Source organism: Sinohyriopsis cumingii, chromosome 3, assembly GCF_028554795.1.
Source record: "Sinohyriopsis cumingii isolate HCF-2022 chromosome 3, ASM2855479v2, whole genome shotgun sequence".
Lineage (NCBI taxonomy): Eukaryota > Metazoa > Mollusca > Bivalvia > Unionida > Unionidae > Sinohyriopsis > Sinohyriopsis cumingii.
This window is the reverse complement of record NC_142963.1, coordinates 129,641,929-129,669,825: the sequence shown is the minus strand read 5'-3', so window position 1 is coordinate 129,669,825 and position 27,897 is coordinate 129,641,929. Positions and strand designations below refer to the sequence as shown.

The 27,897-nt window shown below is 34.8% G+C and overlaps 1 protein-coding gene across 2 annotated transcripts in view; it reads left to right on the top strand.

Annotated features, from left to right (window-relative positions):
* LOC149803835 (telomere length regulation protein TEL2 homolog) overlaps positions 1-27,062 on the top strand; it is an 89,116-nt gene extending 62,054 nt beyond the window's left edge. For both annotated transcript variants that reach the window (XM_089953652.1, XM_089953653.1), the window contains exons 14-20: positions 1,847-1,918; positions 3,482-3,747; positions 5,680-5,779; positions 11,078-11,142; positions 14,670-14,785; positions 17,803-17,885; positions 22,340-27,062. In XM_089953652.1, coding sequence (XP_089809778.1) covers positions 1,847-1,918; positions 3,482-3,747; positions 5,680-5,779; positions 11,078-11,142; positions 14,670-14,785; positions 17,803-17,885; positions 22,340-22,369 — 732 coding nt within the window. In that variant the 3' untranslated portion in view covers positions 22,370-27,062. The remainder of the gene's footprint in view (positions 1-1,846; positions 1,919-3,481; positions 3,748-5,679; positions 5,780-11,077; positions 11,143-14,669; positions 14,786-17,802; positions 17,886-22,339) is intronic.
* The last annotated feature ends 835 nt before the right edge of the window (positions 27,063-27,897 follow it).

Below are 27,897 nucleotides of genomic sequence, written 5' to 3'. Positions count from 1 at the left end.
AGGGGGGAAACTTTTTTCTTTAAAAATCTAACCCTATGCAAAATACAAAACTGTAGAGTTCCACCTTTACAGTATGAATTGTGAATGTTATATGATGGAAAATGTTACAGCAGATGGATCTTTTCAAACTTCAGATCAGAAAAAAGGATAAATCAGCCCCGCTTTACAAATTTTAAAAGAAAAATATGAGAATAATGTAATACAAGACTCTGAGCACCTGACTATGATCATTGCAGAATCCCAAATTGTGATCATTCAGTGAAAGTTACAGATGTAGACTAAAGTGATTGATGAATATAAATAATTTTTCAGTATATTTTGTGTTTGTGTTCTGGTTTTAATCCATATGGATTTTTCCATTTGTGACAAGAATATTGACCAGCTGCAGAACTAGGTTTGTAGTAGAAATGTATCTTTTTCTTATGCACTGTAAATTCTGGCATGTACATTTCTTGAAAAATGACTTAGTAATGAATATTGTGTCTTGTGACCTTAGAAATTCATGTTATATTTTTTCATCTGACCTTGATACCATAGGGCTTTGCATTCCATGGCATCATCTACTTATACTGTTCATTACTTAGATAACTTCACTGTCCAGTTGATAATACCATTTTTAGTAGTGACCTATGAAACATTCCTCTTTTAGTTTTTAATCAACTTAGAATGTTCATGCTGATATCTGTACATACATGTATATGCATATGCTGTATCAATTTCTTGCCAGAAATATTTCCCCTTTGCAAATTATCTCCCTTAATGTGGGAGGGGGATCATATCTATTGTAAACGTTTCTAGTCAGAATTGCAAAGTAATGAATTAAAATTTTCAGTTTACCTTCCAAAGTTTACATTATGTGGTTAGACTATGAATGTATATTTAAGTCTCAGTTAGTAACACTGTACCCTGTCTGAAGTGAGCTCATTTATTTATTCAAGAAGAGCATGTTAATTTTTCATTTATGATTATACATAGGTATGCTAAGGCATCAGTTTCATTTTAAGAACTCCCAAATAGCAGAAATTGCTCCATGTTTGTAGACACTATCCATGTAAATGGTTGAGGCCAAAAAAAGTCTTTGGTTATAAGAAACTTTGTTTTAAAGTGATAATGTATATTGGATAATGTAGTATTCAAAATTGTTTTCTCTCATGTCTGAAGTTTTTCATGGTGGCTCAGATGTTAGCAAGCTGGACTTGGGAACAGGAGTGTGTGGTTTTTGAAAACTGGGAAGACCAGGTTGGGATGACCACTGTGGCATGTGTCTCTGGGCAAGACATTTTGCTTAAATTGCCTCATCATCATATAACTTTCATGTGCTGATGTGCTATTAAATGCCACCCAACCAGCTAATCAGCCAGTCAATCAATCAATCAAACTGAGCTTTAAATGTATTTGTATCCAGGAAATTCCAAAAGTAGGGTTCTTGATGGTCAGGAACATTTTTATATCACATCCAAGGACTTCAGGCCTGAATTTTATCAATAAAACTTTAGACTTAAATTTAAGTCAAAAATCCAGTGATCTGATTGGCTGAAAATTTGAATCTGACTTAAAATTGTTGAACCAAATGTCTTAAGTCTACACATAGACAAATGTTGGTCAAATTGAGTCCTGATTAAATCCATTAATATTGCACTTTCATTTATTTTTGTATCACTGAACAACAGCAGCAAACGAATGAAGATCTGGATGTGATAGGAATAGGGTTGATTTGGTTTTAAGGATATAAATAAAGTAGTTCCATGATGTATGGAAGGTACCATGCATTGTTTAACCTTCTGTGCAATGATATTATTTAGTCAGAAGTTATCTATCCTTGATTTTTTGTTTCTTTTGACACTAGGTGGCAGACTATTTAACCAGTGAGTTTTATGACAGGAACTACAACATCAGACAGAGATTGGATATGCTAGAGGTAAGAACTACAAGAGGACTGTACAGAATCAGACATGGTGATTTGCACTTTTCCTTATTATTTTCTATGTAATGAGTCCTGAATTTTTTAGCCCAATACATACTCCATTCTTTGTTTACATGTTTTATAAAAATGGAGCCATGTTTGAAAAATCTGAATTAAAAATAAATACTGTGGTCTGATCATTCTTGTACACAGAGCCCATTGGCTACCTGAAATTGATGTCAGGTAGTCCTGGGGCTTCGAGAATGCTACATCTGACTACTGTATATTGAATTTAGGTAGCCCAGGGGCTTCTAGAATGCTACATCTAACTACTGTATATTGAAGTCATATAGCCCAGTGGCTTATAGAATACTACATCTGGATATCACATATTGAAGTTAGGTAGCCCAGGGGCTTCTAGAATGCTACATACCATATGTTTAAGTTTAGGTACACTTAGGCTAACACAAAGATACTGCTAGGATGGGCTGATTTGGGAATCATGCAGAATGTTTACAAATGCATGCACTTGGAAAGAAATGATGAGTGAGAACTCTTGCAAATTAGTTTGAAGTCACACATAAATAAATGTACTCAGCACAGTATATAGTTTTTAACTGTTAATACTTATAAAGTGTTTGTCGTGACATAAGTCACGCCACTGGTAGAGGTATAGTGCCTGTCATGACATCTGTCTCTTTTTGAGTTGGTGACTGTTTACACATCTGGGTTCTTTCGCTTGTCATGAATGGATGTTACCTCTTTTAGTGGTATTTAAAGATTAAATGTAGGAAAGGCAGAATACCAAGACTAACAAGAATAAAGACAGTTTAAAAGTAAGGTGCAGTTTTAATTTCCCAATCATTTTTTTGAGACCTTATCAGAAAGTAGACCTCCTCTGTCCTCCCATTCATTTGAGACATTGTCAGAGTTGACCTCAACTGTTCTCCCATTTATTTGAGACCTTATCAGAGAATGGACCTATACTGTCCTCCCATTCATTTATTTTAGACCTTACTAGAGTGTAGACCTCCACTGTCCTCCCATTCATTCATTTGAGACTTTATCAGAGAGTCTTATTTTAAACCTTATCAGAGTGGATCTCCAATGAACTCCCATTTACTTTTTTGAGACTTTATCAGAGTGTAGACCTCCACTGTCCTTCCGTATATTTTAGACCTTATCAGAGAGTAGAACTCGTCTGTCCTCCCATTCATTTATTTGAGACCTTATCAGAGAGTGGATCTCCAATGAACTCCCATTTACTTTTTTGAGACCTTATCAGAGTGTAGACCTCCACTGTCCTCCCATATATTTTAGACCTTATCAGAGAGTAGAACTCGTCTGTCCTCCCATTCATTTATTTGAGACCTTATCAGAGAGTAGATCTCCACTGTCCTCCCATTTACTTATCTGAGCAATCATCTTGACTGTGATAGATAAATCTAGGGATTGCAGCTTTTATTTGCATGCAGCAGGTATGGGTCTGTAAAGTTTCTTGATTTTTATTGACTAGGTAAATCTTTTGTTGCAGACAAGAATGCATGTAACTAATAGGTGAACATTATATTTCTGTAGGTATTAGCAACATCAGCTCAGGAGTTAAGTCAGCCAGTAGATCCACGAAAGGTATCTACTGATGTTGCACCTAAAAGTAAGATTCAGGAGCTGAAAGGAGACCAAGATGGCTCTGAAACATGGCAGCAGTTAGTACAAAAAAGGATAGATAGCAAAACGCGTAGATTTGGAAAAGGTCGCACAAAACCAGAACCAACACCTGTGCCAAATCACTTTGCACCAGTGGCTGGCTATTTCTTCTATCCTTTGATGAAGAACTTTGACAGGTTTGTTTGTTCATACTCTCTCTTTCTCTCTCTCTCTCTCTCTCTCTCTCACTGGCATCATTCAACATTATATGCAAACATAGTACAGGTAATTCCATATTCACCTTAAAGTTACCATAATGGCTGCAAATCTTAATTTATTCCATGTCCAAAGATTTATAGACATGTAAAAAATATAGCATTTTCAGTGTCCCAGCACTTGTACAAAAACAATGGCAAGACAAATTGATAAGATCAACACATGTCACACAACAGTGACCAGCTATTTCAATAACCACATGTAAACTACTATCATTGTTTTTGTCATTATTTTGGATGTGCATATTTTTCGATTTCTCCAAACAGCAATTAGATAAAGGTAAATAAAAACTTCATAATTCATGAGCTGGTTTGAGTTTACCTGGGAGACCATGCTTTACAAACTGTACAGTACTTATAAATTGCAAATCACACTTAGCATCACTTTAATCCTTGGCTATTCCCAAAAGTAATAGATGCTGATTTTGCTTTATTTTCTGTTTTTACCAAGTCACATTCGTCCAGTTTACATTTTGTCTAGATATACATAGCTGTTTCATTTACTTTGATCCACATGCTCATCAGTTACTGTTTTTTGATGGTATAAGCAATCTTACAGATTGAGGTAATCATTATGACACGGTACACACATTTAATCGTATGATTCACATAACCAGTAAATGTTACATGTACATGAAAGAATGATCATCATAAGGGCTAAAATTCTAAATAACTGAGATCAGCATCAGTCTTTTTTAGTTTTGTGTTTTGGAAACAAAATCATAATTTTCCACATATTGGAATTTGGAAAGCTGGTTGTCTCCTACATTTGTAATTGGTAGATTTTGTCTTTTGTTTTGCAACAGCAATCAAGACCTGTTAATTGTTAAACCCTGAAACTGGCTTGGGTTAAGATGAAATTTGTCAGGTGGATCTACCAGTACATTGATGTGTAATTGTCTTTTGAGTCCGTAATATTAATATGGTTACTGAACAGTCTTAACAGGTTTAAAGGCTGCTTTCATCAGAGCAAACTACAGCTTAGTTTTTATGGTATTACAATTTTTTTCTAAGCATTATTTCTAAAACTTCTTTATTATATTTTGGAGAAATTATTTGAGTTCAATGCAGTGGTGCATATGATTCAAATCCAAAAGATGTACTTCATTCAATGCAAGTTCAGATCTTCAAGGCATATGCAGTGATGCCATTATGTAAATAAGCCCACTAAATGCAAGTGCTGAACAAAACCCTATTTTTGTTCGTTATTGTCATACTGGGATCACATTTTAATGAATTAAGTATTTACGCTTTCAAGGTAAAATAATAATGTAATTACAGGTGCATTGTTACAGAACTGTAATGCACTAAATCATAAACTAAGAATAATTAACTAGAGTCAAACGGAGAGTTTACTGTTACAGCAATCTGCGAATGCTCAATTCTTGTCATCATCTGGTCAAATTATATACAGATCTAAATTAGGTAGAAATAATAAGAAAAGAGGAAAATTAAATAAATTTATTGACTTTTCAAACAAATTATATTAACTTATAACATTTCCATGTAACAATACATGATGATAGTTCCTTAACAACTACAAAGTAATTTTTTTAGGTGTCATTACAATCAGTAAAATATGTCAATCAATTTATTAGTAAAACAAAGATATCAAAAATGTCCCAAGACTTATGCTATATAAAAAATTACCATAATGTTCTGTCCCAACATTTATAGGTCATAACAAATTACTTTTGAATATAATTTATGTGTCCTAAGACTTATGATGTAAAACATCAATAAATCAATCAACCGGTCAGTATTGTATAGCAGAGCAGTAGCTTGATACATGCAAGTTAGATCAATGAAACATTTTATTGATGTTAACAGTTAAACAAAAAAATGTATTTACAGGAAGGAAAATACACTTGACCTGCTTGGAGAGGATGTATTGCTGTTAGGACGACTGGTGTACACTCTGGGCATGGTGATGTATGCTGCCACTAACATTCCTGTAAGTTGTTATACAGTCAAGTTATGTCACCCTATTAGTATATCCATTCAAATTGATTGGTGAACCTCACTTTGGGATAATAGCTAATAATCCATAAAATGTTTCACATATGAGATCAGATTAAAATAGATGTGAGACAAATAATCATGTCTCAGATCAAATTGAAATAGAAGTGAGAAAAATCACACTTTACTGTCCATCATATTTTAAAGTCTTTTACAGAAAAAGCGTTTACATTTGTTTAATAAATAAATACATTAATATCTTTGTACACAATCTCAAAAGGCATCTAATTTCACATTTGATTTCAAAGGCTAGTGGCAAAATAAGCAGCACTTACCATATATACTCATAAGTTGGCTCCATCTGCAAGTTGCATAGACCCATAACTGCAGTCACATAATTCACCAGTAGATTTAGGTCTATGAACATTTTAGGAGTAATCAGTAGAACAAAAAACATAGACCCTGATCTGATGGTGCATTATGTGATGGCAGATCAGGGTCTGTTTAGTTTGCAGTTGGACAGAGCTTATAAGAGAGTAAATATGATAAGTCTAATATATGTTCTGAATTTTTTACATTAATATTGTATGCCATTGTCACATTTCGTCAAATAAAAACAGTTAGTCTGTGAAAGGTTAGGAGAAATTGCTTGCTGTGGAAAAAGCCCTTACATTCTTGCTCATCCTGTCTTTCAGAAAAATGGCCACCATCACATGGTCCAATTAGTTCTAAATGACAATGGTGGTGCTAGGACCTCAGTGGCCATCTTGAAAATCTTGTTATTGCTACTCCCCATGAATGGAAAGTCATATGGACATTGGGTTTTCCTATATTGGAAACTCATATGCTACACATGCAGCAAAAAGCTCAGTCTTTGTGGTTGTTGATGGGTGAATTGGAGGAAACTAGGGCCATTTTAAATCCCATTTGGCAGCCCACTGTGCACAAATCCCCATCCCTGCCCATGCATGGAAGTCCAGTTGAAGTTGGCAGTGTTGTATTACCTTTCAGCTTTGCCAGCTGGCAGGGGCCCCTGGTTATAGATCATTCAAGGTATGTCATCCTGGCTGCTAACCAACTGGTTCAGCCATCTGGTCAATCGTGTACAGTTTTGGTGGGCATGAATCTGTCATCTCAGACTGGTGAAGCAGCATCACTCGACAGTTCCTACAGCAGTTGCAGCATGAGCCCAGTAGACAATCCTGGCTGACAAGACAACTGTCTGATCAGTTGGACCAACCATATCTATGAAACCAGTCCACTGTGTACTGGCATCACATTTGGGGCCTTCTGTCCTGCCATCCAGCCTGGCAAAACTGACTGACCCAGATAAACATTTCTTAGCACTACTAGTGTACCTGACATGCAGAGTCCTTTTTATGCAAGGTGACAACACAATGCCATCACTGGTGTACAGAATGCTATACCTATGCACTCGGAGCATACAGGAGGAGGACAACTCCCAGTCAGTGAGGCAGATGACACAGCCTTACCTGAACATTCCAAATCCAGCCATGGAAAGGAGTTAAGTTTTATGATGGTGATTAAAGAAATCTACAGAATTTTGCCTCCATCAGAAAGCCCAGCAGTCAATACTTTGTATAATGTCAAGGCTTTACTGGACATTAATGAAGATTACAAACATCAACCACAATCAACAAATATTGCAACAATTACTGGGTATCTTGCAGATTAAACAAACCCAGTAATAGAATGGCCTTGTTTCCATTCAGTCAGTTGCCTGCAACTCAGAACACTGATACAAAATACATATCAATGTCTGTCATTCGTATGTATCTGGCCTAGACAAAGACATTACTGCCATCAACATGGTGCCATACTATGTTATAAAGTGGACACACAAGTGTTTAATGTTGTATCTTAGTTGGTCTGGAACATTTCATGTTGTCTTCCTACCTACTTGACCTGGCATCTCTTGCAATCTTTAACCTAGCTCAGAAGAACAGAAGTGACCACACTTATGAATCAGTATTCCATATTTTGCTCTTTAATCCTAATGCAGCAAACCAGCACTTCATCTCCTTCAGTTTTCCTCTTATCTTCTAGGGATGAATTCGGGAGGTGAGAAAGATGGCAGCACAGGAGTTGTCTAGCAAGTTCTTTCTCTGCATGTACCTGTCAGGGGTTGTACCAGAGAAAGGATGATCACTGATAGAAAGACTGCATGGGTAATTCTCAGCAACAGCAATAACATTTTCATGGCTAGATGAGTTATAGGACGCCATGTGTCCCTAACTTTCGCAGAATTTCATTCCTGTCTGCTGGCAACTTTCCAGTGAGTGCCAGATGCATTCTTTTCTGCCAGACTTGAGTCATCCCCTTTCTAACAAATGATTGGGTGATTCAAATCATTTCAGAAGGACTCTGGATCTCATTTTTTGAGCCCCCTCCACTTTCATCATCCCCCTTAATGATGGAGATACCTAGTGATCCAGTAAAGGTGGACATTGCAACATAAGCATTTGCTTGTAAAGTGAGCAGTGACAGAAGTAAAATATCTAGGTATTTATTCAAGACTTTTTCTGATTTCAAAAGCCATCAGGAAGATTAAGCCTGTCATAAACTTGAGCAGATGCAAACAGTTTATTGCTGCTCCAAAATTCAAGATGGAGTTGGCAAGGTCTGTCCTTCTGTCTGTTCAACTTGATGAATATGCAATCAGTCTTGTCCTGTCTGATACACAGCATTATGGAACTACCTGTGTTTTGAGTAGTGTACTCTTCCATTTGACCACAACCTCAGGTTTCTTCAGCTACTTGGCTTGATCATTGCAGTTGTATATCTCATATACCTTAGCCACCTTTACATGTGCCCTCAGCAGATCGCCCTTACATCACAAAGATGCCTTATTTTGGGTTGTTTAGATCACCATATTATAATCTTGACTGGAATTAAGCACTTCCTGTGTTAGTGGAAAAACAGAGAGTGTAGCAGCAGGAACCTCCTTTCCTCAGTATCTTGACATGACTCAACTTTTTTAAGTTCAGGCATGTGTCTTACTTCAGTGAAGCAGTTTTCAAACATGACTTGCTTTCAGACAGTGTTAGCGTCAGTATTCATTGTGTGTGAGCTGCATGCACTTTCTGTGGATCCAAACTATGTGCAGTTCTTTCTGAAAATTCATTCATAACAACCTGGTTTCATTTCTAAGAACAGGTGATTGTGGATAGGCAGTAAACAAATATTTGCCCTTTCTCCTAAATTGTCCCATCAGGAGAGTGAAACTGCAGCACTTTGTATGCACTCTTAGATGATATCTGCAGTGCATGCAGAATTTCCACACCTGCCATCAAAGGCTCCTCCTACCATTTGAGGCAGGAAAGCAAGACATAACCCCACAAGCACTGTCCACTTGGCTAAAGGGGGTTATTAGATCAACATACCCTGAACTCCCACATTATCAGGTATGACCTGACAAGATTTTGGCCATGAAATATAATTGATTTCCATGTGCATGGCCTTCAAACATAATGTTTCAGTTCAAGACAGATTGAAGTCATTTGGCTTAGTCTGCTTTCTCTAGCATCTATTAACATGACATAGCCTTGTAAAGAAGAGTTGAATCGCACTGGTAGCTGAACAGACAGTTACTAAGCTCTGTTCATGAGAGCACAACCTCAGCCCACACATGACCTTGCAACTATCACCTTATTTGCCCAGGAAATGTTTGCATATAAAGCAGCAACCAGGCATGGGATCCCACAGGAATCACCTATGGATAAGTTTAAGAATAATCTTTGGTAATGCTGCATTCGGGTTAGGAAATTAATTCTTCTTTAGAACTGTCATCATGCTGTGACAGAGTGATATGGAAAGGGATTGGATGTATTTCCTCTGACCATTCCGGTGGCCTAATGGTTAGAGTGTCCACCTTGGATGCAGGAGGTTGTGGGTATAAAAATGGAACTAGCAGCTGCCTCTCTTGGCACTTAGCATTAAGCGCTTAGTGTTAGGACTGGTCAGCCTGGTCAGGATAATGTGACTGGATGGGACATGATGCCACATGTCTACAGCATGATGCCCCAGTGCTAGACATCACTATAAACTGCCACACTGCAGACTTTGTAGCGATGTGATGTGAAAATTGTTAAAGCTGTTAAATATCCAAATCAAACACACATTTCCTCCTCTTCTTACCTATGATTTTAATGTGATCATGTATTGTATTTGATGGGGAAAAAAGGAAATCTTTTAGTAAATTCTGTTGCTCTGAAAATACTTACTCCCACCTTTCCCTGCGAATGATATGGAAGATGTGTATTGACATTGGGGGCAAAAGGTCAGTGGTCAGAATTCATTGTGACTCAAGGAAAAATTGGGTTTTGCAAAATAACATTTGTTCTAGATTAAGTTTGTAACTTGTTCTTGATTAAGTTTGTTGATGAAACTTTGTGGATGGCTTCCACTAAAGGTAAAAGAACGCTTATAGATTATGGGGTGTAATGGTTATGGTCATGGTAAGTCTAATAAGAAAATAATGGTTTCTGCACATTAATTTATTTCAAGCCTGCCTACCTGGACCAAAGGTTGAGGTTATTGAGACATCTTGATCAATAATGTCCTAAGTCAATCATAAATAACCAGGGCCTACACAGATGAATATCAAACATGATGCAGGCTGTACACAGCACTCTTGCCCTTTCCTATCCCAGACCTGCCAACGCTAACATGATGTAGGTTGTACACAGTACACTTGCCCTTTCCTATCCCAGACCTGCCAACCCTAACATGATGTAGGCTGTACATAGTACTCTTGCCCTTTCCTATCCCAGACCTGCCAACCCTAACAGGATGCTATCTTTACACAGTAGTCTTACCCTTTCCTATGCCAGACCTGCCAACCCTATCATGATGTAGGCTGTACACAGTACTCTTGCCCTTTCCTATCCCAGACCTGCCAACCCTAACATGATGTAGGCTGTACACAGTACTCTTGTCTTTTCCTATCCCAGACCTGCCAACCCTAACATGATGTAGGCTGTACACAGTACTCTTACACTTTACTATCCTTGTTAAGAATTTTAAATGAAATATCAAAAGGATTGCAGTCAGTATGATATCATCATATCGTAACATATAGTCACTCCTCTGTTGTTACAATCAGAACATAATTGTCTCACCACCCCACCACCCCATCAGGTTACATGTAATTTCAAAAAAAACAGTGTATAGCTATAATGCATATCAGGGGACATGATTCACATATCAATTACTGTTGGAGTCAGATTTCAGCAATGATGATCAAAAGGCAAAACATCTTTTTCTGTTTCAGAATGTGCGTCACATGGGATCTGCCTTGCTTGAGTTTATCTGGGTCTTGCGCTTTCACAAAGACTCGTAAGTGTATTTCCAGTCCAAAAGTCTGTATTATTATTATTATAATGATTGACAATGTAAATCATCAATGATAAGGAGATAGTGAAACATATGAATATTGTGTTGTTAGACTATCTAACTTCTAAAGGGATTTGTACCACTGATGCAGACTTTCAAGGTCATGGGTACAAGTTCAGCCATGATCTAATGTGTATATTGGTATTGACATTAGTTTTGGGGGTCTTGACTTTTGATAGCCAGGTACTTCATCCAAGGGGAGTCCTGTACACCAAGTTGATTCATATGGAAACTAGGATAAGTTTTGTGTCTTGACTTTTGATAGCCTGGTACTTCATCCAAAGGGAGTCCTGTACACCAAGTTGATTCATATGGAAACTAGGATAAGTTTGGGCTTATTGAAAGACTTGGCAAGACTGACACCTTTATGATTTTATGCACTGCAGAACTTGAAGAAGATAAGGTTCATGTCTTTGTTTGTCTGACTAAACAACAATAAAGCAAAGAGAAACAAATTCTTGAATACTCTCAAAAATCCAGCTGGTTGAAAATTGTCAGGATGAACAATTTTCTTAGTAATTTTTATTTTATGTCATGTTATTTTGGATTGATGAAAGTCACACTTCAACCATAAGGATCTTAAGCTAGGATTTATCCTATTTTTCATCTTTGTTCATTAATTAATTTTTTCAACATTTGTTTTGAAATTGAACAATTAAAAAAAACTGTATGGACCTTTGAATGAGTTAAATTCCTGCTCAGAAATAATATATGTCATTAAAAGTGTTGGAATGTGGAAACTTACCTTTTTGTCAAAAAAACATTTTCAGAGAATTTTCTGTAATACAGTAAAACCTGAGAGACTGCCCCTTCTGCCAACTAAAAGTGGTCTCTCAAGACAGGTGGTCTCTCATAAGAGGTGTGTGAAGATGGACTGGTTTTCCAGGTCAATAGTTAGCATTGTTGAAAAATAAATAATACCCATACTCACTGTACATGTATCATATCCTTTATTCATAAATCTTGTTAAATATTGCATGCATTCCTCTCAAAATATCTTTATATAATAAAGATATACATCTATCAAACAACGAGAATAAAATTTATATTTCAACATCACATTAATATGTACATTAAATGAACAGTTAGATATGATGAATATATCTTATTCTATACACTTATTCACTTGTTTTTTAAGAAATCCATTATACTTCTTTGTTGACATATTTTACTCAGCTGTTTGGTCTCCGTAAACTGTCCGTTGTCCTGTGGCATATTTCCTCTGTGCTTGTGCACCTTTCTGCCATTCGTTTCTAATGGACTCTTGTCTTTGATTACATTTTGAACTTGCGTTTTACCGACGCTTAAGCTGACTGCTATTTTGCGAGCAGTCTCCCCTTTTTCATTTCTTTCAGTGACATTAATCCTTTCTTCCAGTGTTAAAATTTTTCTTTTTTTCAGCAGAGGTTCTGCCATTGTTATTAGTGTTGACGTTATAAAGACTATCGGTTTTGATCAGGTTTTGGGGAAATGTGGAATAAATATATATTATGTACCAATGAATGAAACCAAAAGACATAATTAACTCAAGAAACAATACATTTATTCTGAGACGAAGTTTAAATCAACAGCGTTATAGCTCGATAAACAAAGGTTGCGACCATCTGCACCCAGGTAAACAGATGGTGGCTTGGTGAAACACTAACAAAAGAAATAAAAAATAATTTTAAAAATATCCGGAAATGATTCTCACTTACTAGTATTAAAGACAGTGAGCTCATTCACCCTCCAGGCATTATGGATTAACTGGAAAGACAAACGATGTACTCAAACCTACACTGAAGCCCTTTCAAACAATTTCTCACTGGGACATAAGGACTACTGGCGTTTTGTGAGTTTTCATAAAGATAAAGAAAAAATACAAACCTCTAAATTGACTGTGTATATCCATCATTACTCCCATTGATGTTACTCTTACTGGCTATTCACATGACTTTGGCACTACAATGGCGGTTAGTGACATGTACTTTAGTCTGGTTTACTGCAGTTTACAAATGACACCGTACGCTGGAGTTGTAAATTTCACAAAACTGGTACTGTAGCAAGACAAATTCTTTTTAAATACTTTATTAGAGCAATCTTTACTATTTATGCAGTCTTTGTTACAAAGGATTAAATGATGGTTAGAGGTGTTTATCTTGATATATGGTTGTTCAACTATAGTGTTATTTAATGTGCACTTTGTTTGCATACTACATTTATCCCGAGCTCTAGTGTTTACAAAGGATTAAGTTAAGGTCAGTGGTGTCAGTCTGTTTTGTTTTTTTGGCGATGCAGTCGTTCATAGCAGTGTCAAAATGCATATTTTGCCAAGAAATCGCGGTCGCTGGTCGTGTTCAGCAGGTGGTCGTTCATAACAGAGCATTTATATAGTAAAATCGATCCGTGCATTACGATTGTGGTCGGAAATGACAGTTGGTTGCTCATAGCAGAGGTCGCTCATGACAGGTTTTACTGTAGTGAATGTTCATAAATTAATTTCCATTTTGATACTTCCAAGAAATGTGTATTTTAAAACCTTTTAAATATAAATACACTACCTAATTAAGAACCCAAAGGCAGTATCATATCAGTATTAAAGCCAGGGTCACCTTTGTTCAAATGATGTTACTTAAAAAGTTTTGCATGTGAACAAATAAAGTTCATATGCTGCGGCAATTGTTCCATCTTACTCTGGATTATGTATACTAGAGTTACTATGTGGGTGTAATGCAGTGATGCATCATTATTGCTCCCATGGAAATAGTCATAGTGTCAACCATGGAGGCACACAGTGTCAGTGAAAGTTGAGGGGAGCTGTGGTAACTATGTTGGGAGTGTGTCGGATTTGTAAAATCCAGGGTTGAAGGATTCAGTGTTCATCCAGACTGACTTCAGTAGGCTGGCTTGGCATGGGCTTGGGACATTAATTCATCAACCATTTCTTGTGAATAATGTGCTCAAAATACCATTAAAACAAACCAGCCAGTGGAAGGCTGAAATACAATGAATGTTGGTTTTTTATTGGCTAAATAGTTGTCTTTGTAATGACAGGATTTTCCATGAAATATTCAAATCTTACACCAATTTTCATCTAAATGTGTCCAATGCTGTAGGAACTCTTTTTCTCATGGATGGTAGAAGTCAGCAGAGTTAAATGATTGATGTTCCTGGCCATGCTTTATAGATGCATCTATACACATGAACACTGAAAAATAATCTGGAGGCAAAGCATAGTGCTGCTTGCTTTGCTGGTCATGTAATGCAGTTTCACTTGAGTATTTGCGTGTGATTTGTTTTAAGTCAGGATTAGTATTTACTTGAGTTTAGTATGTATTTTAGCTACTGCTGTATTGCATATAGAGCATTCTTTATGTATAGTCTTTTTTCTCATATCTATATAGCCTCTTCTTATCTGTGTATAACCTTTCTTTTTCGTTTGTCTATAGCCTTTCATTTCATATGTCTATAGCCTTTCTTATTTGGCACAGGAGTGTTCGTCAGGCCTTACTGTTTGCTGTTGCCATGGTTTTTCTGGCAGTTCCTGCACACTATCTGATCACAGACCTACAAGAGGAGGTTGGTGAGACCAAGATATGGCTGGAAGGTCTGTTTATTTTATCCTCTAGAGAAGTAAAAAAAAAAGACATATAAGTAAATCCCTTCAACTAGTAGTAAATGACTTATAACTGAATCCCTTTGAATAGTAGTAAATAACTTATAACTAAATCCCTTCAAGTATTAGTAAATGACTTAGTAGTAAACAACTTACAAGTATATCCCTTTAAATAGTAGTAACTGACTTACAAGTAAATCCCTTCAAGTAGTAGTAAATGACTTATAACTAAATCCCTTTGAATAGTAGTAAATGACTTATAACTAAATCACTTTATATAGTAGTAAATGACTTATAACTAAATCCCTTTATATAGTAGTAAATGACTTATAACTAAATCCCTTCAACTAGTAGTAAATGACCTATAACTAAATCCCTTCAGATAGTAGTAAATAACTTATAACTAAATCCTTTTAAATAGTAGTAAATGACTTATAACTAAATCCCTTCAAGTATTAGTAAATGACTTAGTAGTAAACAACTTACAAGTATATCCCTTTAAATAGTAGTAACTGACTTACAAGTAAATCCCTTCAAGTAGTAGTAAATGACTTATAACTAAATCCCTTTAAATAGTAGTAAATGACTTATAACTAAATCCCTTTGAATAGTAGTAAATGACTTATAACTAAATCACTTTATATAGTAGTAAATGACTTATAACTAAATCCCTTTATATAGTAGTAAATGACTTATAACTAAATCCCTTCAAGTATTAGTAAATGACTTGTAACAAATGACTTATAACTAAATCCCTTCAACTAGTAGTAAATGACCTATAACTAAATCCCTTCAGATAGTAGTAAATAACTTATAACTAAATCCCTTTAAATAGTAGTAAATGACTTATAACTAAATCCCTTCAAGTGTTAGTAAATGACTTAGTAGTAAACAACTTACAAGTATATCCCTTTAAATAGTAGTAAACAACTTACAAGTATATCCCTTTAAATAGTAGTAAATGACTTACAAGTAAATCCCTTCAAATAGTAGTAAATGACTTAGTAGTAAATGGCTTAGTAGTAAATGGCTTTTAAGTAAATCCCTTCAAGTAGTAATAAATGACTTATAAATAAATCCCTTCAAGTATTAGTACATGACTTATAAGTAAGTCCCTTCAGGTATTAGTAAATGACTTTTAAGTAAATGGCAAATAAATCCTTTCAATTAGTAGTAAATGATTTAGTAGTAAGTAAGTCCCTTCAGGTATTATTAAATGACTTATAAGTAAATCCCTTCAAGTATTAGTAAATGACTTATAAGTAAATCCCTTCCGGTATTAGTAAATGACTTACAAGAAAATCCCTTTAAATAGTAGTAAATGACTTAAATCCCTTCAAGTATTAGTAAATGACTTACAAGTAAATCCCTTTAAATAGTAGTAAATGACTTATAAGTAAATCCCTTCAAGTATTAGTAAATGACTTATAACTAAATCCCTTCAAGTATTAGTAAATTACTTACAAGTAAATCCCTTCAAGTAGTAGTAAATGATCAATAAATAAATCCCTTCAGGTACTAGTACATGACTTATAAATAAATCCCTTCAAGTACTAGTACATGACTTATAAATAAATCCCATCAATTAGTAGTAAATGACTTAGTAGTAAGTAAATCACTTCAGGTATTATTAAATGACTTATAAGTAAATCCCTTTAGTAGTAAATGACTTATAAGTAAATCCCTTCAAGTATTAGTAAATCACTTATAAGTAAATCCCTTCAGGTATTAGTAAATGACTTATAAGTAAATCCCTTTAGTATTAAATGATTTTTAAGTAAATCACTTCAAGTATTAGTAAATCACTTATAAGTAAATCCATTTATAAGTAAATGACTTATTAGTAAATCCCTCCAAGTATTAGTAATTGACTTATAAGTAAATCCCTTTAAGTAGTAGTAAATATGACTTATAAGTAAATCACTTAGTAGTAAATGAATTATAAGTAAATCCCTTCAGTTAGTAGTAAACTTGTTACCCTCCATTGGGAAATCACAAAATCCTATTTTTCCCTCCACCATTTCAAGTTGTATTAGACTAGATCAAGCTCTGGACTTGTGACTGGACTTTTTTGCAATACACATTGATTGCTGTATGTTTGTAATTTAACAACACACTTGCCTTTCACTATTTCAGTATTGCTAGGCAGGTATTTTAGTGGTTGGAGCATAGAGGAAGGGAAGTCAGTGCAGATATCTTTTCCTTTAATTAATTCCTACTGTCATTTCAAATAGTGATTCATATATATGTCAGACTGAAAATTATCATTTGATATATTTATATCCAACTGCTGTCCCATTCAAGAATACTAGTATACAGAATTTTATAACGGTTCTTTTATATTTAAGTGGGGATCTGTTAGTTTCTATAATCAGTTAATATGTATAAGTTTTACAAAATACAGATTTTCAATTTACTTTCACAAGTTAAGGCATATTGCAAACTCAAGTCTCCTTTAATCTGTTTAACTTTTCTGTGTTTGTTGAAGAATTGTCCAACATCCACACAAAAATAATTGCCACCCATTTGTGTCTTGCATAGATATGTGCAAGTACAAGAAAATTTAAATCAATATACATGTAATGTTTTACATAGGACTGATAACAAAACATCTGAATGATCAAATTTGTATAAGCTACCATATGTATTTGCTGATAAGTTCTGTTCAACTGCAAGCAACATAGACACTGATCTTCCATTGCTTAATGTGCCAACATATCAGAGTCTGCGTTGTTTCTGATTACTACTTAGACCCCCACATTGCCATCCACTAATCAGATCTGGTGCTGTATGGTTTGCATTTGGACTCATCTTAAAAGCATGTAGAGATTGTAGTTTATTGGTGTATTGGTTGTTACCACAATTAGGTATTTTCAAACAAGGTATGTTGTGAAATCTCAGTATCATAAAGCAGTTCTTTTACATAGTCTTCAGATTTTTTAAAAATATTTTTACCAAGGTATTAACATTATGCTCTCATGAAAGTTTCATAATTTAATCTATTTTAGATATAATCGATAAGGACCCCAACACTCACTGTAAGACATCAGCCATGCAGTCATTGGTGGTACTAGAAAACTCAATCAAACAGGTAAGGCAATTCCCATTAAGTGGTGCTAGAAAACTATAGATAAGGCAGTTCCCCATTAAGTGGTGCTAGAAAAATGTAGATAAAGCAGTTCCCCATTAAGTGGTGCTAGAAAACTATAGATAAGGCAGTTCCCCATTAAGTGGTGCTAGAAAACTATAGATAAGGCAGTTCCCCATTAAGTGGTGCTAGAAAACTATAGATAAGGCAGTTCCCCATTAAGTGTGCTTGAAAACTATAGATAAGGCAATTCCCATTAAGTGGTGCTAGAAAACTATAGATAAGGCATTTCCCCATTAAGTGGTGCTAGAAAACTATAGATAAGGCAGTTCCCCATTGGGTGGTACATGTACTATACAACTCAAACAGGGATGGCAGCTTCCAATTGGATGGTACTAGAAAACTCAAACGGGTAAGGCAGTTCCCCATTGGGTGGTACTAGAAAACTCAGACAGGTAAAGCATTTTTCCATTGAAAGGTACTTGAAAACTTAATCAAACAGGGAAGGCAGTTCTCCATTTTTTAGCATCCGCATTTATCTGTGTCACTTAAGGTCATGTTGAATTGATGTGTGTGTGTGTGTGATTTGGATTTTTGATGTAGTTTTAACAATTTTTCAGTCATATTGCTATGATGTGTGCAGTGTGGTGGTTTATAGTGATGTCTAGTACTGGGGCATCATGCTGCAGACATGTAGCATGATGTCCCACCCAGTCACATTATCCTGACACCAGGCCAGCAATTCCTAACACTTATCTCTTAATACTGAGCACCTAGTGAGGCAGCTATTAGTACCATTTTTATAAGTGTTGGATATGACTCAGCCAGGGGCCAAACCCATGACCTTCCCTATCTGAGATGGACACTCTAATCACTTTGGCCACCACAGCAGTCATGTTGAATTAATAGAATCCTTCATATGCATCAGTGTAGGATAGGAAAGTTCCACCTTAGGGTAAGAATTTGAATAAGACATGAAGCATTTGTTTATCCATATATCCATTATTCACACTTTAGTTTCAATGGCAAAGTTCCAAACCAAACCTATTTAAGATGTATTAGTGAAATTTGGTACACTTATTGGACTTGTGATGTAGATGTGTCTTTGAAATTCAGTACACTTATTGGATTATTGATGTACATGTGTCAATGAAGTTGAGTACACTTATTGGACTTGTGATGTAAATGTGCCTATGAAATTGAGTACACTTACTGGATTATTGATGTAGATGTGTCTGTGAAATTCAGTACACTTATTGGACTATTAATGTAGATGTGACTGTGAAATTCAGTACACTTTTTGGACTATTGATGTAGATGTGTCTATGAAATTCAGTACGCTTATTGGACTATTGATGTAGATGTGTCTGTGAAATTGAGTACACTTATTAGACTATTGATGTAGATGTGTCTATGAAATTGAGTACACTTATTAGACTATTGATGTAGATGTGTCTGTGAAATTCAGTACACTTATTAGACTATTGATGTAGATGTGTCTATGAAATTGAGTACACTTATTAGACTATTGATGTAGATGGGTCTATGAAATTCAGTACACTTATTGGACTATTATTGTAGATGTGTCTATGAAATTCAGTACACTTATTAGACTATTATTGTAGATGTGTCTATGACATTCAGTACACTTATTAGACTATTGATGTAGATGTGTCTGTGACATTCAGTACACTTATTAGACTATTGATGTAGATGTGTCTATGAAATTCAGTACACTTATTGGACTATTGATGTAGATGGGTCTATGAAATTCAGTTCACTTATTGGACTATTGATGTAGATGGGTCTATGACATTCAGTACACTTATTAGACTATTGATGTAGATGGGTCTATGAAATTCAGTACACTTATTAGACTATTGATGTAGATGTGTCTATGAAATTCAGTACACTTATTAGACTATTGATGTAGATGTGTCTATGAAATTCAGTACACTTATTAGACTATTGATGTAGATGTGTCTATGACATTCAGTACACTTATTAGACTATTGATGTAGATGGGTCTATGAAATTCAGTACACCTATTAGACTATTGATGTAGATGTGTCTATGACGTTCAGTACACTTATTAGACTATTGATGTAGATGTGTCTATGAAATTCAGTACACTTATTAGACTATTGATGTAGATGTGTCTATGACATTCAGTACACTTATTAGACTATTGATGTAGATGGGTCTATGAAATTCAGTACACTTATTAGACTATTGATGTAGATGGGTCTATGAAATTCAGTACACTTATTGGACTTGATGTAGATGTGTCTATGAAATTCAGTACACTTATTAGACTATTGATGTAGATGTGTCTATGAAATTCAGTACACTTTTTGGACTATTGATGTAGATGTGTCTGTGAAATTCAGTACACTTTTTGGACTATTCATGTAGATGGGTCTATGAAATTCAGTACACTTATTGGACTATTGATGTAGATGTGTCTATGAAATTCAGTACGCTTATTGGACTATTGATGTAGATGGGTTTATGAAATTCAGTACACTCATTGGACTATTGATGTAGATGTGTCAATGAAATTGAGTACACTTATTGGACTATTGATGTAGATATGTCTATAAAATTCAGTATACTTATTGGACTATTGATTTATATGTGCTATTTGCTCTCCACAACTCTTCTGTTTCAATATTTTAATTTTTTTTTTCCATTTGCTTGTTCATCCAATTATCATTCACTTATTTATGGTAAATAACTCCAAAATTAGAAGTACCTTTGGCTATTCAGAATTCTTCATTTTCAGTATTTCTGATGTTACATTTGTTCATCTATCCATTATCCACACTTTTGTTTCCATGGCTAAACTCCAAGACCATCTGAGAGATCTCTTTGAAATTTGATACACCTATTAGATAAGTGATGTTGGTGGGTTTTTTGCTACTAACAGTTCTTCCGTTTTAATATTCTGATATTTTTGTCTTTTTGTTCATCAGACATCAACCAATCACACTTTCAGTTCTTCAGGAAATCTCATGTTTATTGCTTCCCTGTGCACTTGGTGCATATGAACTCCATGTCTACTTTGTGCATAGGAACTCCCTGTATGCTTTGTACATTTGAACTCCCTGTATACTTTATACTTATGAACTCCCTATATATTAAATCTTCAAAAAATCATTCTGTCTGCTAAGAGACATTCTTTCAAGGCAGGGAATGTCAATGGTGTATCTTTTAGCTTTATCTTTTTTATACCCCAGTATTAAAAATGGGGGGATATAACAATATCAGTGTCTGTCAGTCAGTCTGTTTCCAGAGCATAACTCTCAAACAGTTTAAGATATTTCAACCAAACTCGGTACACATGTCAAGCAAGTTGCATACACATCTTTTTGATACTTAGAATTTTCCACATTCAATATTTTTAATGTTACCATGGAAACAAAATTGAGAGAACAGCATCAGGGCTTTTCTCTTTAAACCTACTTGGGACACTTTTAAATTGGAGTAGTCACCAGTAGATACAATTTAGAATTTATATAATTTTGTTGTTAACCCTGTGAATAACCAGAGTGCCTGGCATATAGCTTTTTAAACACTGCCTTCCCTGTGTACCATGTATAATAAATGGAATAGCCCTCATAGTGAACTCTCCGAAGTAGTACATGGGTTGGGAGTGCTGGACTATGGTGTACTTTAAGAGTCTTTACATAAGTAGGGAACCTGTGGAATATGGCATCTCATGATTACTCTTCTTTAAAAAAAATGTTATTACTCTTTCTAATAATACATATACTTCTAAGCTATTTTGGAAGCTACATTGGTATCAGTGATCCTATTTTATTGCCCATAAGATGTGAAAGATAAACAGTTGTTGTTTGCATTAGTTTTGGATGAGAAACCCCAAATCTGTATGCAAATCCGTGTCTTTTCAGAGACATTTTGAGGTTTTCCTACTGTTATTTACAATATATCACATGCATAAAATATTCACAGATGTCATGGCAAACTGAAAAGGTGAAATAGTGTCTATCAACATATTATAGCCTTATTTAATGTTTATGAATTAGAAGGGTATGATATTTAGGACTTACAGTTTTTACTGAATTGTAATTAAATGTGTGCAAACTTTACCAACAGTTGTTTCTATATTAAAATTTTGTTTAAAGTTGTAGCAAACATTTGTTTCTGTATTAAAATTGTGTATAAAGTTGTAGCAAACATTTTTTCTATATTAAAATTCTGTATAAAGTTGTAGCAAACATTTGTTTCTATATTAAAATTCTGTATAAAGTTGTAGCAAATCAGATCCATTGTTAAGAGACAAGAGTACTTTGCAGGTGAGACACTGTGTTGCAAACATCTTGGTTTTAAATACATACCAATTTAAGCTTTTTTTGCAAAGTTTTGAAAAAGTGAAAAGAAATTATTATCATTTGAATGACAGAATAAAGTATTATTTGTTTATTCTATTGCAGGAGCTGGAGAGAGGTCCAGAATTTACATGAACAGTATATATTGCTCTCTAACCAAGTGGAAGGCATGATCGTGTATAAATTGAACCTTTGGCAGCAATCAGGCTTTGTTCCATGTGCTAAAGTCAGCATCTCAATTGGAGTTAAGCTTGTCTGGTTATTAGGATCCCACAGCAAGATGTGGAAGCGCTATAGTAATCACTTTTCCTGTCTGTCCATCAGTTTGTCTGCCCACCTATCCATCTAGTCATTTGGTAGGTTAATAGTCTGTTACATGTTTCACACAGCATTAAATTTATAGAGAATCATAAGTCCTGAGATCTTATTTATGCAGTTATGTTATTTGAAGGAGAAACCATGAATGCTTTTGTTGGCGTTTATCAGTTTTATTTAAGCATTGATTTAGTATTATACTAGATGCTGCAGGTATCTAGCTCGGTATGATTACCACAGGACTTGAATAAATTCCCAATTTTAGAAAGCAAGACTGTACCAAATATTTTATTTCAAATTACAAACAGTTCAGCTGGTAAGATTTTCTTAACATTTCATCTGAAGAAAAAACATTGAGGTACCAAAATCTCCTTGTGTAGGAAATTTGTCAAATTTTGTCAGATCTTTTAGTATTTTATTCTGTTTCACAAGCTGAATTTAAATGGGTGCAGAATAAGTCTAACTTAGAAATGCAATAAAATCACCAGCTACACTGATAGTGAACTTTATTTTGAATCATACAAGATTTTATAAAACGTTGCCCAGTAACTGTTTTGTTTGCAAAGATTTATCTAAAAGCAGACAGCGTATGTGTCAGAAAGTGAAATTTTGTGGAAATTGTTGTGTGTAACCTTACATCAGATTTTGAAGTTATTGACTTTTTTCCATCAGTATTACATATCAACTTCAGCAGGTCCAGGTGACCATTCAGCATACTCTGATGTAATTTCATCTATACCTTGTCTCAAGAGCTAGATGTATTTTTCATGGGTTATGTCTCATCAGTGCCATTTTGAACAGAGTTATAGCCCTTGGTAATTAACTTCATATGCACATAGAATGCTTTTTTTATACGGGCAGAACTCAAGAAACATTCATTGTATTCAGATGTTATTTGAAATAAAATTTGTCTAATAGACTTGTATGTGCTTGTCTCATTTAGGAAAGCTATGGCCCCCGTGATTGTTCCTCCTCCTGACCTTAGTTTCTACAAGGTAATTTCCAGAATTGGTTGATTTCAACAAGATTTGTCATGTGCCTTCAGCTCAATAAGAACTTGGGTTTAACTTCCACTCTTCATTTACCAAAGCTTCTTGATTGCCCATCCACCTGACTTCGCTTTCTTCCTCCTAACTTTGCTCAGCTTTGTTGGATTTCAGCCAAATTTGGCATATTGCTTTATACTGATAAAACTTTGAATGAGTTAATTTCAAGTTTGATTTAGAAGAGTTAGGGCACCTGAATGTGAATACCTCCTAAAGTTTGCTTTCCATAGCATAGCATAGTTATGGAATATTAAATTTCAGCCAAAGTTATGATGCACTTTTATACTGATGAGACCTTGAATGAATTGGATTTCCATCATTAGCTCACCAGGCAATAAGGTCAAGTGACCTTATGGTATAATCCTTTATTCATCAAGCATCATTCATTCATACCTGTTATTTACAGCTTCTCAAAAACTACTTGCAGACCTGCCAAACTTTACTATTTATTTTATTGACCATTCTGATGGCCTAAGTTGTTAGAGCATCCACCTCGGATGTTTAAGGTCACAGGTTTGAAACCTGGCCAAGTCATACCAAAGACTTATAAAAATTATATTAACATAGCAGCTGCCTTGCTAGGCACTCAGCTTTAAGAGGTTAGTGTTAGGACTGGTTGGCCTGGTGTCAGGATAATGTGACTGGGTGGGACATCATGCTACATGATTCCTCAGTACTAGACATCACTATAAACTGACACACTGGAGACATCGTAGCGATATGACTGGAAAATTGTTAAAGCTATGTTAAAAATCCAAATCACATGTATAAACGCACTATTTTACTATACAGCTTGCTGAAACAACCTTTAAATTATGGCCGTCCATCAAAATAGTAAAATATGTGAAAATCTTATCATTGCAGTCAAATATAGATATTGGGTTATTCAGATTTAATCCAGATCTGGGTTTTAGACTCAGTGTAGTTAGGGAACCAGGCTGATTTTACTGGGGGTACCTCAGATACTTAAATCTACTTACCAGCATGTAAACCACCTGACTGATCAAGCTTCTTTCCTGGAAATGTCATCCAGCAGACAAAAGCACACTGAAGGCACAGGCACAACTTCTTGGTGAAAATAATGATCTACTGCCTTCCGAATTAAAACAAACATAAAGACTAGGTCAAGTTGAAAGACCTACAGTGAGGTCATTTTCCTATGTGGGGTTTATGACAGTTGTACAGAAAATACATTAAAACACTTTCTTCTCAAAAGCTGCTCAACAGAATTTGCTAATTTTAGCAAAAGGCATCCTGGCATGGTCTTTTAAATTTGTTAAAATGATGTTGATCCGCCATCAAATATGGCAACTGTTTCTAAACTTGAAAGAACTTTAAATTACTTCTCATCAAATATGGCAACTGTTTCTTAACTTGAAAGACCTATAAATGACTTCTCAACAGAATTTGACTAAAATTTGACAAAAGCATTCTGACTTAAAGGGCCTTTGAAAGACTGTATAGAAAATAGATCATTTTCTGCCCTTTTTATTTAAAAATAAATAATGACAAATTTCATGACTCTTAAGTGTTATTTAAAATACAGATCAGCTTGTACTACATTCATTATGTTTACAGATTTCTGTTTCATAGCAAATGCAAGAATTGAAAATTGGCTGTTGTTAGAAATTGCTGAATGAATGCTACATTTAGCATCTTCAAACTCCAAATCAGAGATGAGTGCAATATTGCTGCATGAAGAAATTTCAGTAGACCATGAATTTCTTATGAACAGACATTTATTTGTGTTGAAAATATAATGAAGCAAGGTTCCACTGGTACCTAACATCTAAAAAATACACAGATTTTAATGTCTACATATCAGTGCCATTTTGTCATGTTATTGTTTACTCTTCAGTCTCCACTTCATATTTGGAAATAGATCTGCTTTTTCTACTGTGTCTTCATCTATTCCTACCTAAACTGTACTCTTAGTAATTCATAAGAAACAACATATAAAGAGGTTTCAAACAATTACTTGCATTGATTTCTTTTTTTTGAGTTATTCTTTCTAAATTTTAACTTACATTTTGTCCTTTATTTAATTTTTTTAAGTGGCACCAGCATGATTTGGGAAAAACTTAAGCAGGGTCTGAGAGACATCAATATTGGGTTGCATTTTGTTTTTTAGTGTGCCTGAACATTGCCTTTTTATCATAGAAAGGATGCCATAACTAATTGGAATATAAGTAGATTTGTTATTGCTTACAAATAAAGTATTACATGAAGATTTAAAGTTTCTTTTATGATTCAAACTATTAACGTATGGTAGACACTGCTTTTAGTTCATTTCTTCACACACATGCACACACAACCATCCAGACACTGTTTGCAGTGCATTTCTTCACACATGCAGACAAAACCATCCAGACACTATTTTAGTGCATTTCTTAACACATGCACAACCTTCCACACAACCATCCATACACTACTAATAGTGCATTTCTTTACACATATGCACACAACCATCCAGACACTACTTGTAGTGCATTTCTTGACACACATCCAAAAATAAAACTAGCTAGTATCCATATGATGAGACCAAATACAAAGCACATTTAAGAATATTTTTGATCTGTCTACCATTTGTAACAAAGAAAACTCACAGTGACTGTATTGTAGTATTGAGGAATATAGAAAAAGGATCATCTTCAAAATGGACTATAAAATCTACACATTATCTGCTGCATAGGAAATGTGTATGCTTCCTTTTGCAATATTGTAAAAATATAAATATATATAGACAAACTTAACAATGATCAGTAATTGTTATTATTATTATTATTATTATTATTAATACTATTATTTGACCTGTCGGCAAGTTTGGCAGATGCTCTACTGTTGACCTTAAGCATGTCTGGTAGATAGTCTATTATTTGACCTTTCAGCATGTTTGGCAGATGTTCTGCTGTTTGACCTTTTGGCATGTTTGGTTGTTGCTCTATTGTTTGACCTTTCAGCATGTTTGGCAGATGTTCTACTGTCTGACCTTTCAGCATGTCTGGTAGATGCTCTAATGTTTGACCTTTCAGCATGTCTGGCAAATGCTCTAATGTCTGACCTTTTGGCATGTCTGGTAGATGCTGTACTTCTTTGAACTTTAATCATGTCTGGTAGATGCTTTACTATTTGACCTTTTGCATGTCTGGTAGATGCTGCATGTTTGGCAGATGCTCTACTGTTGACCCTAAGCATGTCTGTAGATACTCTATTATTTGACCTTTCAGCATGTCTGGTAGATGCTGCATGTTTGGCAGATGCTGTACTCTTTGACCTTTCAGCATGTTTGGTTGTTGCTATATTGTTTGACCTTTCAACTGCTGGTACATATATTCATAGTTTCAACATGTATATTGGGTTACATTGTTTGGAGCTGAGGCTACTGTGTTTGAACTTTCATTTGTCCAGTTTTATTAATATTGAAACCCATTACATTCTCCACAATTTCATTAAAGGTTTTGAGTCAAGGTATCTTTTTTCTTCTATCACCTTCATTGACAGTCTTTGAGGAAGAATGAAGATGCCAATTCATTTAATGTTTTCTGAAGCTGAATTTAAAACAGTAGTCCACGAGGAAATCTGCCTTACCATACAAAACATAGATTTTAAAGTGTTATGTAATGTTTTGATGTGTTATTAAATATCTCCAATTAGGCCAATTAGTATTCCTTTGAAATCTATATGAATCACCAATTAGGCAGAGTATTCATTTGAAATATAAATGAATCACCAATTAGGCAGAGTATTCCTTTGAAATATAAATGAATCACCAATTAGGCAGAGTATTCCTTTGAAATCTATGTGAATCACTTACAAAACATAAAAGGATTCATTATATGCACACAGTGTTAGTATCATGAACAATGAACACATTTGTTAGATGTGGCTTTGAATATTGTAACATAATTTGTAAGTGGATCTATGTGTATGTGTGCCTTTGCAATCATGAGTGAGAGAGAGATAGAGAGAAAACAAGATACATAATACATTATCATTCATGATATAAATGTAAACAAAATTCTTCTGTATATGGCATTAATTTTTTAAATTTTGTTTCAGCTTGAGCCGAATTTGAATCCAATATCATTTACTGCAATGCATACCACTGATCACAGATTTGTCAAGATACACAGAGATCACAAATGACAAAGTATTATTTTTTAAAAACAGAAAACAAATCAACATGATGACAACATTTGAAACACATCGTCACACACACACACACACACACACCATATTCATATATAGGATATAAAATTATCAAATAAAAACAAGATTAAATGGCTAGAGAGGCCATGGATG